The 17,637-nt window shown below is 39.6% G+C and overlaps 1 protein-coding gene across 1 annotated transcript; it reads right to left on the bottom strand.

The window, feature by feature from the left end:
* Window positions 1-6,221: 6,221 nt before the first annotated feature.
* Window positions 6,222-17,191, bottom strand: LOC113149807 (transforming growth factor beta-3 proprotein-like). The gene is made up of 7 exons (XM_026342113.1): window positions 16,416-17,191; window positions 12,248-12,411; window positions 10,984-11,113; window positions 10,700-10,807; window positions 10,296-10,461; window positions 10,018-10,171; window positions 6,222-9,792 (listed from the first exon to the last, which is right to left on the bottom strand). The coding sequence occupies exons 1-7, from the start codon at window positions 16,759-16,761 to the stop codon at window positions 9,634-9,636; spliced, it is 1,227 nt and encodes a 408-aa protein (XP_026197898.1). The 5' UTR covers window positions 16,762-17,191; the 3' UTR covers window positions 6,222-9,633.
* Between the last annotated feature and the right edge of the window lie 446 nt (window positions 17,192-17,637).

Raw genomic sequence — 17,637 nt, forward strand, 5'->3', positions numbered from 1 at the left:
AAAGGGAAGTCAGATTGGGGTCTTGAGATGAGGGCATGAACATCGGTGACAGAGGAAGAAGACGTCCTATTTTGTTTGTTTACAGATCCGATTTGGCCACCTGGACATATTTGATTATCTGAGCATTAGTGAAACTGAACCAGCCACAGTTTAGGTATTATGTTTCTATGGAAAGGCCTTCATATGACAAAAGATCACTCAAGGTTACGATCATTGTACTGCCCGCCAATCATGACACTGGTGATTGTATTTAAGGCCGAATCTTCTTGTGCGGTATTGGAGCACATAGTGGGAATGTGAGAGGGGACTGCCCAGCAGTTTCTGTTTACAATGATGACAGGATGTGGCTACAAAACTATGTAGTGTAGGTTTATTTAAGCATTAAAGTGATGTACAGATTATAAACATTGTTGTATTAATATAAACCCGTTCTGAAACATATTGTTCTTTGTGACCCCGTTATGTGCCATTACAGTTAAATCTTATTTTGCTGCCACATGATGTTTGCAAAAACCTTCGCTGAGTTTACAGTTTGGGTGTCAGTGTGTAAATTACAGTATAAAGAAACAGAGTTTGTAGAAGTAGTTGTAGTAGTGATAGTTTCTTGGTTTTCCGGTATTAAAATATGCTTTTAAAAATGTCAAAATCCTGGTCCCACTTCCTGTCCAGGGCTTTTATTTTGTAAATACTTCCTGTATTCACCTGTTTTTCTTGTCTCCAACTTTATGCAATCAACCCTGATCTGATCCACTTACTCATTAAGCCTCACATAATTCATCACTCCTACTGAAACCGTAATAAATACAATCTGAATCTAAAATATTTTTAATAGGTGAGCCCATTTATTTATTCACAAGAAATTAAAAAAAATAATTACACTTACTTTTGAACTGAAACTTCTCAGACTTTTAAAGTCATGGTTTTTGTTTTGTCAGGTTTCCAGATCACTAACTTATTTAAACTGGTTGTGTTTAAACTGACAAAAGCCATTTAACACCATAGATTTACAACACACACTTCTATAACATGATATAGAATTATTCGCTCCTTTGTATTCGTCTTTTTGTGTCAAAACGCATTTAGTGTTTTCAATTGGTGGTAAATTTGGACTGCAGGCAGGTCACTACCGTACCAGAACCTTTTTACTGTGGAAACATGATGTTGTAATTTGATTAATGGTGTTACCCATTCCATGTGCTCCTCTGGAGGCAGCGAACCATGTTTGTGCTATTTTTTAAGGCGTTCCTGAGCTAATGCAGTGATTTCCAGTACACTACAGATTTGTGTCTGTTTTTTAATGGTTTTAATTTAATAATTGTTAAACTTCTTACCCACTATTTTTTTCACAGAGTGGAGAACCTCGCCCCTACGTCTGGCAGACTTAGCTCCCCCTCTCTGGGATGCTTTTTTTACACCCAATCATGTTATTGACCTGTTGCCAATTAACCTCATTAGTTGTGAGGTGTTCCAATTGTTCTGTTGAGTTCAAAATGATGATACATTTAAAAATAAAAATACAAATTTAAAATCAAATCAATTAAAACATTTTATATTGTCTTTGTACTATTTTAAATAAAATGTAGTTTTTAAAGTTTTTGCAAATCATCATTTTCTGTTAATCTATTATTATTTAGATTTAATGCTGCATTTACAAAATGACTTTCTTACAAAATTAGTTTCTGAAATATTAAACAGTGTTGTTATTGGAGCAAAATGGCCTGAGATGTGGGCCTGAAACCCAATCTTAATGTATGAAGGTCGAAACATTAATATAGCCTACACATATGTGCACACATACAGTAAAAAACTTAATGGAGAGGTTGTAAGCCTGCTGTACGTTACGACGTAGAGCAGCCCGTCGTCTGTGGAGTGTAGCCAGCCAAAGGAGTCATGAGGTCTCATGCAGATTAATGGGGAGGCACAAACCAAACATGTTTCTCATTGACTTTGTGGATGAACAGTATGTCTTTGCTTCTGCTGGTTACTTGGCAACACCAGGGCTGCAATATCTTGTTACTAATAGAAGAGTAATTACAGTGCTATTAGAGATGTACAAAATTTACTTTTTCCACTTTTGTTGAGTAATGCTGGCATGAAGCTGTGTATGTTAATGGACAAAAGTGCAATAGTGCACGTTGTTGTATGACGGTAACGTTGTGTGTAAAGCACTCGTTGTTTGAACAGTTAAGTAATTGGTAAAACCTATAAAGGCCGAATCCTCAAACAGTGTAACAGCTGCTGTTAAACCCCTTTTAAGGCATCTAAAGTTCAATTACAGCCTATGTAAGTGAGCGCACATTTGAATGTAGACCATGATAATTGGGCTAGAAAGGATACTTTACACCAACACAAACTGCAGCTGGAGAATATTATGCATATTACATTTGTGTTTTATCACAACGACATAGAGAAAGAAAAAAGACACCCGTTTTTTCTATAAAATACCTGGTTTTCATTTGTTGAGCTATACTCCAATGTCTACAGCATATGAAACACCTGCAGGCTTTCCTTTCTATGGACAACCATTAAGGGCAATCAATTTTAATGACCCCTAATAAAGCCCTGTACCTGTGTTTGCACTGGTGGTAGTTCAAATGTTTTTTAGGGAAAGTGAGGTCCAGAAAGAAATTTACATCTGCTAGGACCCCTTATAGCTCATTGACTTGGGCTCTTTAGTTTTGTGTTGCTTAACCTTTATCCAAGTGGTATAAATCTTTTTCTTTTTTGCGAAGCGACGCATAAAGTTTCATAGATTTGATCCCTAGTAACTGTGAGAACATGCAGTATGTCCAGACAGGCAGAAAGATGATAAACTTAGCAAAACCCTTAACTCGTCATTGTGGAGTTGGTGTAGAGCAAAGTGCCCTGCTTATGCTGTCCGTGTTACCTGTTTGACTGGAGGCAACTGTATATGAGGCTGTCGAGGGTATGACTTCCCTCATCAATCTGGTTTACACTTATGGGATAAGTAGAGGGGAGAAGGTTGGTATTACAGTTACCTAGAGGGTACTCTAAGGAGTATCCCTGCTCAGGTTTCCACATGATTTAAGTTTCTCTTTTTCTCACAAACCATATACTGTAGGTGGATGTATGGTCACAAAAACACACCAGACCAGCTTAGCACACATACAAAACGTACAGGATGCTATAATGCTCATGTTTCTCTGAGAGTTTATATAGTAGAAGGCAAAGCATCATGAAGTTATAGGGCCTATAACTTCATGTAAATGGAGAATGCGTTTACTGCTAAAGAGACAAAATAAATGAACTGGATGAAACCTAAGCCCTGGCAGTGTACACAGCTTACACGACAATCTGTTTTATTGTTTATTGTTAGTTTGACTGCTTTGCAACCTTAACTTGAGAAATGACCTTTTTTTTTAATTTAAAATCAAAAGCAGAAAGGTAAAACTTAGACTGAGATAGTACATGTTTTACTGAATAGAAACCACCACAACCACACTATTCTTAATGGGAGAAACTGCATTTACATACTGCTAAACTGTAATTTATTCACTGTAATGCTTGGCTACTCTGACATAGTTGTAAATGGATCCATAAACACAAAAAGTGAACAGCATTTTTTGTGGCATTCAACTGATCCGTTTTTGCAGATATTCGGGTCTGATACCCTCCCAGGGATTCTGCAACACTTCCTGGTCTGCTGTGCTCTTCTGTCCAGCTTCTCCTGGATCAGTGTGATCAGGTCCAGATCTGGTGATTGAGCTGGCTAAGTCATCACAAAGATTGTTCCAGCGGCTACTTTTTTTTTTTTATCTACAAATAATTCTTACACAAACAGGAAAAATGCTTGTCTTGCTGCATAAGGAAGTTATCCCCAATCAGTCATTGCCCAGTGGGGATGGCATGCCTCTTTGGTGTAGAGTGGTATCCATGCTGATTGAGGATGCATTCCCAAAGCATCCCCAACATTGGTAGGGTTTTTTGTTTTACTTGGCAGTCTGTGCACACAGGTTTCTCTCTATGCTTTCTTCAACAATACAGCCAATTCAGGAGCAGCGAGCCAATTGTTTCTCAAAGACGACACTCGCAAGTACTTGTCTTCTTGGACAGATGTGCACTTGGCCCTTCCACTGCATCTTCTGTCCTGATTGGAACCAGTTGCAGCATGTTTCTGGAGACTATAGTGTACACCTTTTAAAGAAATCTGTAATCTCTCAGCTATATCTTATAGAAAATAGCATTCCTTTTTCTGCCATTTTTAGTTTTCTTTTACACCGAAAAGGACAGGCCATGCTCCTCCTGGAGTAAGTATGCTTTACTATATACTCAAATTATTGGTTTACTGGACATGAACCTGGGTGGTATGGTGGTGTAGTGCTGTCACCTGACTGCAAAAGGACCCATGTTTGAATCCACAAGTTCAAGGTGGCCCCCACCTTCCAAAGACATTCAGTTAGGTTAATTGGTGGCTCTCAATAACCCATAGGTGTGAATGTGAGTTTAAATCTGTCTCTATATGATAGCCTATCGTATAGACGGGCCAGACATTTACAGGGAATCATGTATAAACACATTAATACATGTGAAATTCAACTTGCCTGGTTGACAGAGGCATACAATTGCAAGAAAGCTATTCTAGTTTATTATTTAATGATCTTTCCCTAACCATAACAAAATACTGTGAGTATTTGAATAACCACAAAAATCTCTAAATGTTTTAGTTCTTAAACTCTGACGGGAAAACAAAAATAAGTGAGCTGATGATTTGTGTCTTCATTTTGTTACAAAACATAATTTGGGCAACATAACTCCAAATTTATTATCTGCAAATTATTTTTGAAAATTAGATTAGGTTTTAAGTTTAAATGAGGTTCAGAATAAATACAGCCTGGTGTTAAACAGATGGGGCTGTATGATTGAATGATTCATTGTATTTTATAATCCTATTACAACTCTGATAACTTGTAATGGTAGCAACTATTTTATTTATTTGTTGAGTATGTTACAACGGTAACATTCACCTTCCTTGTGGGACAAACCTGGGCACTGGCATCTCACAGTGTTGACACAGTATTTTCATGAACATACATGTAGTGAATTAAGCCTGCATTGTAATTTATAGATTCAACTTTTCATCTGTAAGAGCAAGAATTAGTTTCCTTTCTTTTAAAAGTTGCTAAGTAGCGTTTTTCAGAGCCATAGTCCTGTCTCTTTGGCACTTCATCAACTTTTTTCATCTTTTCTTTTTTACATCTCTCTATCTCTAAACCAGCCGTCCTTATATAATTCAAACTTGCAAACTTGGCTCGTTTCTTCCCAAAGTAATAAATTTTACGTAATACTGTATCCTGATTTAAAGGGTGTGCAAATTATAATCTCACACTGTCTCTCTCCCTTTCTCTCACAGTTTCTATTTTTCCTCCACCTCTCTCTGTCTCTCTCTTGCACACACCATCTATTATTGGAATACTGTCAAGGAAACACACACACACAATCTGCTGTAATATAATGGCGTAGTTTGATCCAGACCTCCCATTCATTTGTTTAGCTATAAAGGTCTATGAAGTTGATATGTGTTTACATATTTGTTCACCCCTTCACTCTTTTCCAGTAACTATGGCCGCTGGCTCGACATGTATACGTGTGTTTGTGTGCGTGTGTGTGTGTGCTTCTCCTTGCTGAATTACACAACTCTTTCCACCCTGGGGCCTGAGAACTAGTCTGATGTGACCTGATGATTTTATTGCAGCAACAGCCCCCTCTCTCTCTCTCTTTCTCTCTCTCTCTCTCACACACACACACACACACTCACACACACACACTCGCTCTCTGTCTGTCTCTCACTTCCCCCTCTCATTTTTTTTCCCACTCCACATCTGTTAATCTGCTCAGGGAATAGCAGCAGACAGAGTTTTCCAAACCTCCGTGCATTTACGTGTCATGCAATTCATCATTGGTGAGTCTTGGAAGAGCACAAGTTCTGAGAAAGTCAGACTCCAACCCAGAAATGGACCCTGAACTCAAATCAGGTTATGGCTTGCTCATCCAGTAGCTGGAAATAGGTTTATTGCAGGTTTGAGGTTGAGATGGTCAGCTTTACCCCAAAAGTAGCAAACAATGTTTGTATCTGCAATTTCAAACCATAGTTTTTTCTTTTAAGTTAAATTCAAGTTCAGCAGTTTTTCAATTTCTAAAGGAGTAGACAATAAAAGAAGAAAGTCCAGAGACAAAATTACAGTCTGTGCTGATCTTCCTGCTGTCTCATCACTGTTTCACTGTTCATCAAGTGGTGTAATTTATAAAGCATTTAAGACCCATTTTTATTTGTCACATTTCTCAGTTACTGCTTATGTATATTTCACTTTATACCATTCACTGTCAACAAATACAGAATATGAAGACAAGGCATTTGATGAGCACGTTCCATCACCACATCATAAACTTTGATGAACAATGTGGCTAGCTGCTGTGTGAACCAAAATGACTCCTTGCATGAATAGATAGACCTAAGCCAGGCTACGGAGTCTCCAGCGCTAACCCCTCTACGTGCTTCCATTACACCAACATGGGAACAGATACTCTGCATTATTTTCCTTATAGAGCGTGAACAGCCACCTAGTTTTAGTTGCATTTGCTTACTGAAGTAAACAGGGAAATGCAGCTGCAGAGCATTTCGTTTATGTGATACTAAGCTTGTGAGAGCCAGCTGGATTTGGTTTTGGTGCTAGTAGGAACAAATGGATGTAAGAAAGTGATTTTGGTGAAGGTTAAGAGTCAGTCATGCATGGGGCACGGCTGGTCTTTACCAGTAACATGTGCTTGTTAGTACAGGACTGTTTGCAAAGCCATTAAATCCCTGAACCCTGTTTTCAGACCTCATCATGCCCTCTGGTCTTTGTGTCTCCATTATGGTTCATCTCTGATTGATTGTGACAGGGAACAATAACGGGCACACAGAGAAAGAGAATTCTCTCTGACTACTTGTCAGTACATATTAAGTCAACTCAGAACCTCACCCCAACAAATCTTTACAACTGATTGCAATCTTTCATTAGCTTTCATCGTCATTACTAATGTCACCATAACACAGGCCGCTAGTTATAAACTGTGACAAAATCATAAACACCTCTAAAAGTTTCTCACTTTAAAAGTTAGCTTTTTTCAATTTTAAATGAATTAAATCACTTTCAATTGTTAATAAGTGAAGAAAATGATCATCTCCTTCTGGTTCACATGCTCTACAGCTACTTTACAGAAGGTCAAACAGTCAAATACTACATTTAATAAAATGACAAATCAAGTGTGAAAATAGAACGTGCTACCGATTTATGTCTGATTTATATAAAACATTTTATGAAAAATCTGAAAATAAAGAGATGTTTGCACATTAATATGTTCTGGAAGAAGAATTGCTTTTTTGCCTGGGAAAGCTGTTAAGCAACACTCCTTGAGAAAGAGAAGTTAAATTTATTACTCTGGTAGAAAAAAAAAAAAACGCCTGCAGGAAACAGGTGGGACTGGTGAGATTCAAGTAAGAAAAATTATGTTCATATGGAACCAAAACATTATTAGAAAATAGCATTTTAAATGGCATTTCAATATGGCAGACGGGACCAGTGGGTAAATTCATCATTCCCTAATTTGGAGTTAGATATTTTAGCAGATCTCATTCGTGAGGTGATTGTTATGGTCTAAAAAGGGCTCATACAGGGTTTGCATGTTGTTTTTTAATAACAATTATGATCATCAAAACAATTAAACAATATTGCTCCCAGAAACCTCACCTAAAGTCTAGATGACTCTGACTGGGCTGAATGTCAAACAGTACAGGGATTCAGAATCTGACTTGGAGAAAAAACGAGGTCTAACTGTACATCCAGCCACTGTCTTGTTTGTGACTTTTCCCCCTCTCTTTTCTTTTTAATTACGTTGGGATTCACACTTTAAAAGAGCACCAAAACAAGCAAAGGGCAGAGGGAGTGAACGACTGCAGTGTTTTTATAGCCCTGAACGCACATGCAACTCCTTATCAGCTCAAGGATTGGGATGGCTGACAGGCGAGATAGGACAGCTGCATTTCAAAAATCCTCTGATTTAATTGAGCAGAGTCACCTTTTAATCCACTTATATATTTGCTTTTAACTACGTGTTCACAGGTGCACATGTATCTTGAGTTTCTTGGGAGTATTGCTTGTGTGTGTCCTAAAAAACTGGAGCTCCATGTCTGTAAGATGCAACTCAGCACATGACCAACGGGGGCAGTAAGTGAGGTCAGCAGCCGTTTTGGATCACCACGATGGTGGCAGTGGCACAAAGTACACAAAGAAGAATCTGAACAATGACACTGAGGGTTGGAGCTGCTGTGTGCATGTACACGTTGGTAAAAGCAAGTATATTGTTTATAGTAAATAGTCAAACACATACTGCATCACAAACAACAGGTCAAACTAATTTGTACATAGACAAAAAACGTTGCACATGCTTCCTAAGTTACTAGGAACTGTAACAGTACCTATGGTTTAATGTAAAAGTGTTTCCATCATAGGAGATACATGTCAAATTTCTTCCCAGTTAGTGAAACATTCACTATATGACAAGTTGCATAACAGACCAAATCTGCTATTAATGTAAAAGAAATCTCATAAAAACCTGTTGCGTAACACTTGTTCTTTTCCAGTATATTCTTTGATGTCCCAAAAATAATTTGAACCTGCTAGGGATGAAAACCTCCAGTGAATGGCAGTGTGCTCATGGCTTGCTTCCATCACAGTTCTTCCCTTCCATACGCGTCCCTTCTTCTTCTTTTTCTTCTTCCATCCACTCTAATAGATGCACACAAAAAAAAAAGGCCATTGCTGCTGGCTGGCCAAAGAAAGAAACGCTTGGCTCGACTTCTTCTGCTCATTCGCTTTCCATTGCAAATCCAACAGGCATTCTCTCTCAGCTCTCCTTTCCCCTGACCACAGCTATGGCTTTGGATACAGCAGCAAGTCTGTCCTTTCTCCTTTTGTGTTTGAAGATAATGCCCACTGTTTGAAGGGAAGAGAACTTAAGGCAAGTTCAAGGAAAAATCCAGTCTGAAAGGACTTGACCATTCATCAGAACACCATCTATATTAGTGACTATTAACAATATCATCACAAGGCTAGAAACACAGAGCTGCTCTACTCACTATGTAGAGAGCATAATTTTGTGGCTTATTAGCTGCAGCTTCAGAAGCAGGAAATACACCACAAAGTGAGCCTCTTTCATTGATTCACTGCTTTTTCTTGTCACAGATAGATTTGTACATGGCTCTCTTCAGTCCAGCCTTAGTGTGTTGTCCATCTTCACAAATCTAAACAGAAATTTTCGAGATCAGAACTTGAATAAGTTTCGTTTGTTGTAGGAGCTTTAAAGATTAAAGTAATAACTTGTCATCCAGAAGTGACTGAGCGGGAGGGGAAAAAATACAAAACATGAAAAAAAAAAAAACATCTGACCTCAAGTTTTTAAGAGAATCTGCACCCTTGAATAAAGTTTGACACCGGAGTGGTGTTCAGATCTAAACCACAAGGCCACAGGGTCAGTTTAGGTATTTGTCACAGCTATGAGTCCAAAAGTCAATGAGTATGGGTTTGGTCAGTACCTAGTAAAATCCTGCCAATCTACCTCGCCTTTAGCGTCTTCTCAGCTACACTTGCACGACTTGACAATCATGTTGGAGAGCTGCTCCACTTTGGGGGTTCGTCCAGAGTAGTAGAGTATAGTGAGGGGTTCCAGATCTTGAGGGACACAGCAGGGGGCGGCCGATGCCTCCGGATTCAGAGTGTTGTACAGGCTCAGAAGCTATTGGAAAGCACAGAGATGTTTTATTATAGTCATTATGTAATAAGTGACGCAATTGTAATAATATGCTGGTTAGTAAAAATCAGTTTGCTGAGTTTGCAAAGTTTGCTGTGTGACTGTGTTTACTGATGGTGGTCTTGAAACTCGATCGTATAATATTTATTGTATACTCGTAAAGTAATATGACCACCATTACAATCATCAGTCATCTGGGGTCCTTCGTACCGAGCTGTGTGTTGTATCTGAGCTTCTCAGGTAGGGGCAGGGCCCAGAGCAGTAGTTGGCATCGTAGCCACTGGGCTCGTGGATCCACTTCCAGTCCAAGTCACGTCGAAAGTCGATGTGGAGCTTGCGAACACAGCAGCTCTCCTCTGTGTTTCTGTGATAAGTAAGAAGAACAATAGTGACAATTTACAATTTGTCACATACATTTTTAATTATGTGGCATTTAATGTACAGCTGATACATGTAAAGTACCAGCATTTACTGCTAAAGACCCTTACGAGAAACAGTAATTCGTGTCCAGTGCTCTCTTGCGCCGGCGTGTGGACTGGGTGTCCAGGCGGTGGGGCGGGATCATCATGAGGATGAGATGAGGCAAGTGCTGTTCCTTTTTCTTCTTCAGGTGATCCATATCCAAGCGACTCTGCTCTTCATCTCCATCCACACCTTAATTATAGTCAAGATTAATGTGCATATAAACCAGCATCTTTTTTTTTTTCCAACGGTCATCAAACAGTTAGAGTAACACAAGTAATCTGTTAATATTTAGGCAGATTTTTCCAAAACTCCAATAAACTGTAGGACTTAGGACTGTAAGGACATGCGACATGGTACAGACATTAGATCAAAAGAGCAACTGATTCTTGACATAAGTAACTATATGATAAAAATGGCTGAAGCCCACCTTTAAACTTCACTTCCAGCACCTCACTCTCATTGTCAATGATGTCACCGTTTGGGTTGAATGTGTGGCAGGGACAGTGCACGCTGATTTCCAAACCAAAATTACTTCCTGATGGCAAACAATTATGGAAAAGAGACTTGTCAGATTTTCTAAAGTGAATTCAACAGCCCCCCTTTTTTAAAATCATATTTAAGACAGAAATTAATATTTCTCGTTTGAATCCTGAGATGATCGTTAGGAATAATGACAGCTTTGGAAACAAGCGACAGTGATCTCAGTCTCACCTCTGTTCATCAGCCATTCCCGCACTGTTTCAGTCACATCAAAGGAGACCCATTCTGGAGTCCCTCTGGTCAGCACATTCTTGGCTCCGATGTATCGTTGTTTCCTAATGTGTTCATTTGGCCTTATAATCTGCAAGGCAAAAATACGGCCAAGTTCTATCTCTATACGGCTTCAACAAAATAACAAGTCCAATGGAGCAGACGCCATTTCCCAATAAAGGTTTTGATTACTTTAAACATCCTATGAACTAAGATTACTGGAATATGCAAACGGATGATGAAGTCAAAAAGTAAACAAAATCATATCATAATGACATTAAACCCAATGAGTTGACTAAAACAAGACTACAGCTATATTAGCCACATTCACATCTTGATAGCGTTACTGTAATGACCAGCTTTACTTTTGTAAATAACATAATAACTTCAACATCCAAGTTGTAATTGCCATTAAAAAAGGTCACTTTTTTCTGAAAGATGACTTTTAGAAAAAACAGAAAACATGAATGTCTCAAGTGGGTTGTTAAAGTTAAAGTGCCATGTTAATATAGGGCATAACACAAAAGATGCTGAGCTCTATGAACCACAACACCCTGAATGGAAGTCTTAGCCTTAATCCAAGTTAATAAGCAACAACAGCTCGACTACATTTGATTGGTAAAAAGTGAAATGCTTATTTAGCTTTAGAGTCTTATTCTGTAATAAATGTGTCCATATATATCTTCATATTTGCTTCTTAATGCCACTGTCATTGCAGATTTCTAAGCAGAGACCTGATGACACTGAGTACAAATTAGGAACGCGAGTTGGGCTACTGCAGATCATTTCATCACTCAGCAGACCAGAGCCTGTTTTTAACAGCTTAATAAACTTTGCATGTTGTTTGGAGGACTAAATCTTAAAGACCTCTACATAACCGAAATTGGGACCATATTAGATGTGGGCTGCCAGCGTTGAACTAACCATACCCCTGTCCCGGGTCTGCAAACATTCTACAGGTCTGTTGAGCTTTTTTGGCTTTTGGTCTGGCTTTTACCCACATCTGCAACCACAATCCAGTTGTCGTTGGCTCACTTTAACAATTACGGCTGAAGAACAAGTATCCAGCTTATGTAAGATACATTCTTGACAGAGCAGGATTGAATTTCTAGTAATATTCTTGCATACATCCAAAAAAGAGAGATTTTGAGGCTTGTTGTTTCCTGGACGGCGAGCTTTGCCTTTGATTTACGTAAAAGGACAAGGAAACGGTACCTTTACGCACCTGGTAGAGCTCAATCCGCTGTTCATTCCTCTTGGCGTTGGGGTTTGGCACCCTCAGAGCTCGAAACTCTGCTCTGAAGAGATTGGTTGAGTTCCTTTCCATGGCAGAGACGCTGAAGCGGAAAACCCTAGAGGTAATGCCTTTTGGGCAGTAGGACAGATCGTCTACAACAGAGAGAAAAATATTTTCAGTGAGAGAATAATATAAGCATAAGAACTCTTATCAGGATTTGATGCATAACCAGCAGCGTATGTCCAGACACAGACCTCAACTACTATAGGAAGTCTTGATAACGTAATCACAGGCAGTCACTTTGTAATCTGATGCAGTTCAAATGGGAAGTTTCTCAAGATAAGACTCTTTGCACAGTAGACCTACTGTAGCAGGAGGTGTTACTAGCAGCATTAACTTTATACGTTAAAAAACATGCTTCTATTTGCAAGAAGCCATGCAAAAATAATAATTCTTGGTCGTATAAATCAAAGATCTGTGTATGAAACTGAGAGTAGAAGCTGTGAATGGACATTTAAAAAAAAGCAGTGATTATGTTTATTTACATTTTCAGATATTGTAGTAATTATTTCCTCTATTAATTCACTAGTTGTTTAGTCTATTAGAAAACGGTGAAACAATGTCTATCCGAATTTCCTAAAAATCAAGATGACTTCATCAGATTATTTGTTTTTTTGACTGACCCGCAGCCTAAAACCAAGACATGTACATTTTTCTGCTGAATAAGACAAAGAAAATAAGCTTCCTAACGATTAGTCATTTCAGTAAACCTCACTGTTTCAGTCTGAAAACAGTTCTGTAAAATAGTGAATGACTTGGTCTGTTGTGGTAGATGTGTCTTTGGATCAGACTTCGGCCTCGTTGCCAGAGCTATGCCATTCATGGTCCAAAGAGGAAAAGTACACTGTTAGCTGGTATCGCAAACTGGGCTGGCAGAAATGTCAGTACTTATATTACTTTTTTTTTTTTTTTACTTTAGATGGCAATGCAGTACAGAGATAACACAGAGATAAAAATAATAATCACACAGATTTACAGTAAATGTTTTTTTATATGCTGGAAAACCCACTCAGACCTGAAATATGAATTTGGGTTTACTGAGTCTTTAGTCGCTGGCACTACATTTATCAGCCCACAGTGAAATGATTGGTGTTGTTGCCTGCCTTATCAAAATTCCTCAGTGTTTTTCTAACACATTTTGTCTATATTTGGTGGAAATGAAAATGTTGTAATTGAAACAGCAATATTATTTAACTTAGTATGACTTTGTCTCCCTGGTATTTGCGTATCAAAAGCCCTGCTATCCTCAGTCCCACTGACAACTTTTTGGACCCAAACCCCTCCTGACCACGATGACTTCTCCACAACCCAGCATCGGTCATTGACATATGCCAGATTTGGTGTGCGTACCATGCTATATAAGGAAATCTTTCCTATGTTTGTTACCCGGCCTCTCAATGGAGTCAAGTGCCAGTTCTGCAGCAGGTCCCTGCTTTATTAACGCCTCACAGATTTGTGTTGGTTCACAAAGAGTCACCTTAGATTCACCAAAGATCAACAGTTTACCTTCATAAACTGTCTTCGCTCGAGCCACTTAATCCAGGTCAAAAATTGATTCCACAAAGCCAGCACTCTGATCCTAGTTTTACCACAAGGGGGCACCCTACGGTGATTGTGTCTTCATAATAATGGGCCTCATTTTTAGTTCTGTTTGTACATTATCTTAAATGAATAGCTTGACATTTTGGGAAATACACTTTCTTATGATAATTTTGATGAGTTAAATACAAAATACAGTGAATATGAAGCTACTGTAAGCTACTCTACTACCAAATGTAGTTTTTTCTCAGTAGTAAACAACAGATCTCTATCAACCCTTTTGGGACTATGGCCTGCTAGTATTTTTTGGCATCTCACTGTTGTAACTCTTCTATCTTCAGAGCTGTGCCTAAACCTAACCAGGTTTATTTGCCCATTCTTGCGGAATACAAGATTTTAGCTGCTCAACAGTTCCTGTATGAAGAATGAGGAATACGAGAAAATTAAATAAAGCAGGAGCATAATTTGTGGGGGATGACACGATGACTCAATGCAGCACTCAAACAAATGTATGTTATTAAAAACGTTGAGTTGAGTTGAGTTTCTCATCAGCTCTGCTTTAAGTAGAATCTGTATTTGTTTTGCATTTTGATCAGAAAGGTTAAGAAATATGCAGAAACTTTGTTACTTCATGGATAAAACAGCAAACACGATAAAGACACAGACTATTTCAAACATCAAATAACTTCTGTAATGCATCCTTAATATCTTGTGTTAAACTGCTGGGGAGGATTATGTCTTCCTGACATTTTGTTTTAACCAAAGAAATTATAGTACCAGTGAGAGAAGAGTGAGAAATAAGCACAAAGAATCATTCATCTAGCCTGCTGCTGAGTATGAAAATCACATTAACCAGTCTCAGCTGCATGTTTTTACATTGTTTTTTGGTAACGTGAGATAAGGCTCTACTAAAACTCTGTCCTCACTGTACTCTAAAGCATATCTTTCATACGTCTTCGTACCACAGTGCACCTGTGGCTCTAAATCCAGCACTGACACCTCCACACCAACTCCAGGCACCTACTGCGTGGCATTTTCTTTTGTCAAAACCATTTTGTCAGATTCAAAACAGAACATTGCTGAGGGAAAACAGGTCTTTTAAGAAACACCTGTTGATTTCAGAGACTGATGCAATGGTCTTGGCTTTGCTTTACACCATGAGGCCCTCTCATGCACACGCACAGCGTTTATCCTATTCTGATTTCTCATGCTGCATGAACCGGTCCCTCTCAGCACCACTTTCCCACTTCCAGATTATTGCTTTTAATTCTATAGTGGAAATCGCTGGGCCACATAAGGGTTTTTGCACAGGTCACTCACAGGTCTTTACCGGTAATTTGCAGTTTTTCTCAAACTTAATGAAGCTCATTATTAACCAAGCAGTGAAACATGACCTAATGTTACCTACTGGCAATAAAATGACGGCACACTGGAGTCATTCAGGATTAAGGGAAAGGATGCTGAATCAGTTTCACACTCAATTTAGTGAAGTTAAACCTACAGAAAGTGATCTCATGGACATGAGCCACCAGTGTGGGAAATTTACGAGCCAAGACAGTCAGTGGGGTCACTTTATGCCCCATCTCAACAGGGAGATGGATGGAAATGATGTGTCAGTATTTGTAAAGGTTTCATGGGACCCTATTTCTCCTGTACAGACATACTCCAAAGGAAAGAGGGAGCTCTCTATCCTGAGTAACGTGGAGGCCCTTCCATCATCTAACTTTTCCTGTTCCTTCTCCTTAAGACAGCTCCCTCCGCCTGGGCAGATTTCCCTTTCATCTGGGCCTGACTGGAAAGGAAATGGGAATGTGTGGGGAGAGGGACTTGATTCACAAAGGAGAAAAAAAAAAAAAAAAAAAACAAGTGGAGGAGGAGAGACGTAGGGAACGGGAGCAGGAATGGCTTTCCTGGAACAGTGGTGCAGGCTTTAAAACAGGTTGGTGACCACAAGATGAACAAAGCACAAGTCGAACTCAACCAAAAGAGCAGAGACACACACTTTTTTAGAGAGAATGTTTGACCACAAATATGTTTCTTTACTGGGGTATTTGGGCCTAACTGTGCAAAATGGGGTTTGCACGGAGTTTGATAATAAAACACCTTAAATGTAAGTTTAATACATTTGGATAGGATCTGATTAGGTGACACTAGTTTAGAAGCCAATTGTGGTCCAGTACATCATTTACTCTGATTCTCAAAGTTAAGTTAAAGCTTTAGAAATGACACATATTAGAATATTAATAGACCAACCAGTGATCGTGATCAATGAGATGTGTTGTAGTTCTGAAATTAGCGCGTTAGGCTGGCTCAGTCACACACTCTTTATTTGGTGCGTAATTACGCACAACCGACCTCTTGATTACAGGTGTCCTGCTTAAAATGATTGTCTGCTAAAGAACCGATGGTCTAAGCTAAAACCCACCCTGTTCCCTGACGGTAACCACCTCCCGTAGACGACAACGAGCCTCTGGCGCACAGTCACTCTTTGGCACGACACCGGCATTAAAACGAGAAAGTGATAGAAACGTAGGCGCCTAGGAACTGTGATACTTACTGTTCTCTTGCGATCCGTAAATCATGTTGAATTTGTAAATCTCTTTGGCATAGTACTCTGTCTCTGTGTTGTCCTGACCGCAACTTTGCTGCCGGTCCCTCCGAAGCTCCTCCAGCAGCTCTTTAGTGCTGTTGTACAATGCTTGGATTTGATAAGGGATTTTACTTGGTCCGAGGGAGTGAGGGGGGCTTGTGAGCCGCAGCTTGCTCAAAATCTGACCTCGTATCGCTTCGACTCGCTTCCTTTTCACATGGTCAATATCCACGGTGGCACAAGTTGACAGGCAAGAGCACAAAGTTACGCAGTTGAGAAGGAGGACGAACAGCAAAGCCTTACCCAAATGCATCTTTCTCTGTACATTGGGTTCGCTCCGTAGTTGAAATGTGCTGATTGAGAGGAGGGCGGCCAAGGTCAGTGTCGGTTTATCTTCTTAATAAGACTGATAAGCCCTTTAATAATAACAGAAAAAGCCCCTCAGTTATTTGGTTTTCTCGTGGCAGTCCCTCTCGTTATCAACAAATATCCAACTTTGTGTGTTCGCCCATTAGACATTACTCAAAGTCCCGAACAACAGAAACTCTCCCGGCACACATGAGCATTATCCTGCACAGATATTACTGTAGAAATCAGCACGTCTCTTTTGCATTCTTGTGCTCAGCTCAGTAGAAAGAAGTCGTGTGGCAGCTTAGCGCATCTCTCCTCGTTTCAGTCTCATTACAAGTTCAGAGCCGCTTTATTGTCTCTGAGGAGGCAGACCGCAGGCTTTCGGGTTAACGAGGTACTTGCGACTTTGAGCGGTCGGTTTGGCCTCACATGTGTTTTATACCACTTGGTTTCTGACGTCTGGTGGAGGAGGGACCGCAGGCACCCGGGAGAGCCCAAAATCATAACAGGGCTCATTGCGATCCACCAGACATCAGCTGTGACTAATAAACATGTAAAAGAGCCTTTTGTGTTTTCTGACCAGGTCATTCATATGCGCATTATTGAGAGGCTGGGACGTTTCAGTTTCAATATTATCACCAGTGGTTCATTGTAAAGGCGCCTGAAGCGGTGTAAAGAGCTGATCGTGCAGCTTTTTTAAACTTGTTGAAGGGCACAGTACAGTTTTCCGCACTAAAGGTGCGTTAATGCCCCGGGTCGTGCCCCCTCTAGTGGCAAGTTGCACAACACACAACCCTGAGGTTTCTGCAGATTATTTCCTTCTCCTCACTTCAGTTCC

The sequence above is a fragment of the Anabas testudineus genome, chromosome 24 (genome assembly GCF_900324465.2).
Source record: "Anabas testudineus chromosome 24, fAnaTes1.2, whole genome shotgun sequence".
Taxonomy (NCBI): domain Eukaryota; kingdom Metazoa; phylum Chordata; class Actinopteri; order Anabantiformes; family Anabantidae; genus Anabas; species Anabas testudineus.

What these genes read in the sequence shown, in the direction of transcription:
- LOC113149807 (XM_026342113.1), bottom strand. Translation starts at nt 16,761, where the DNA reads ATGCATTTGGGTAAGGCTTTGCTGTTCGTCCTCCTTCTCAACTGCGTA. An exon ending in AGCGGATTGAGCTCTACCAG is followed by an intron (nt 11,114 to 12,247) that starts GTGCGTAAAGGT and finishes TTTGCCTTGCAG; the next exon opens with ATTATAAGGCCAAATGAACA. An exon ending in GACACGAATTACTGTTTCTC is followed by an intron (nt 10,172 to 10,295) that starts GTAAGGGTCTTT and finishes TACTTATCACAG; the next exon opens with AAACACAGAGGAGAGCTGCT.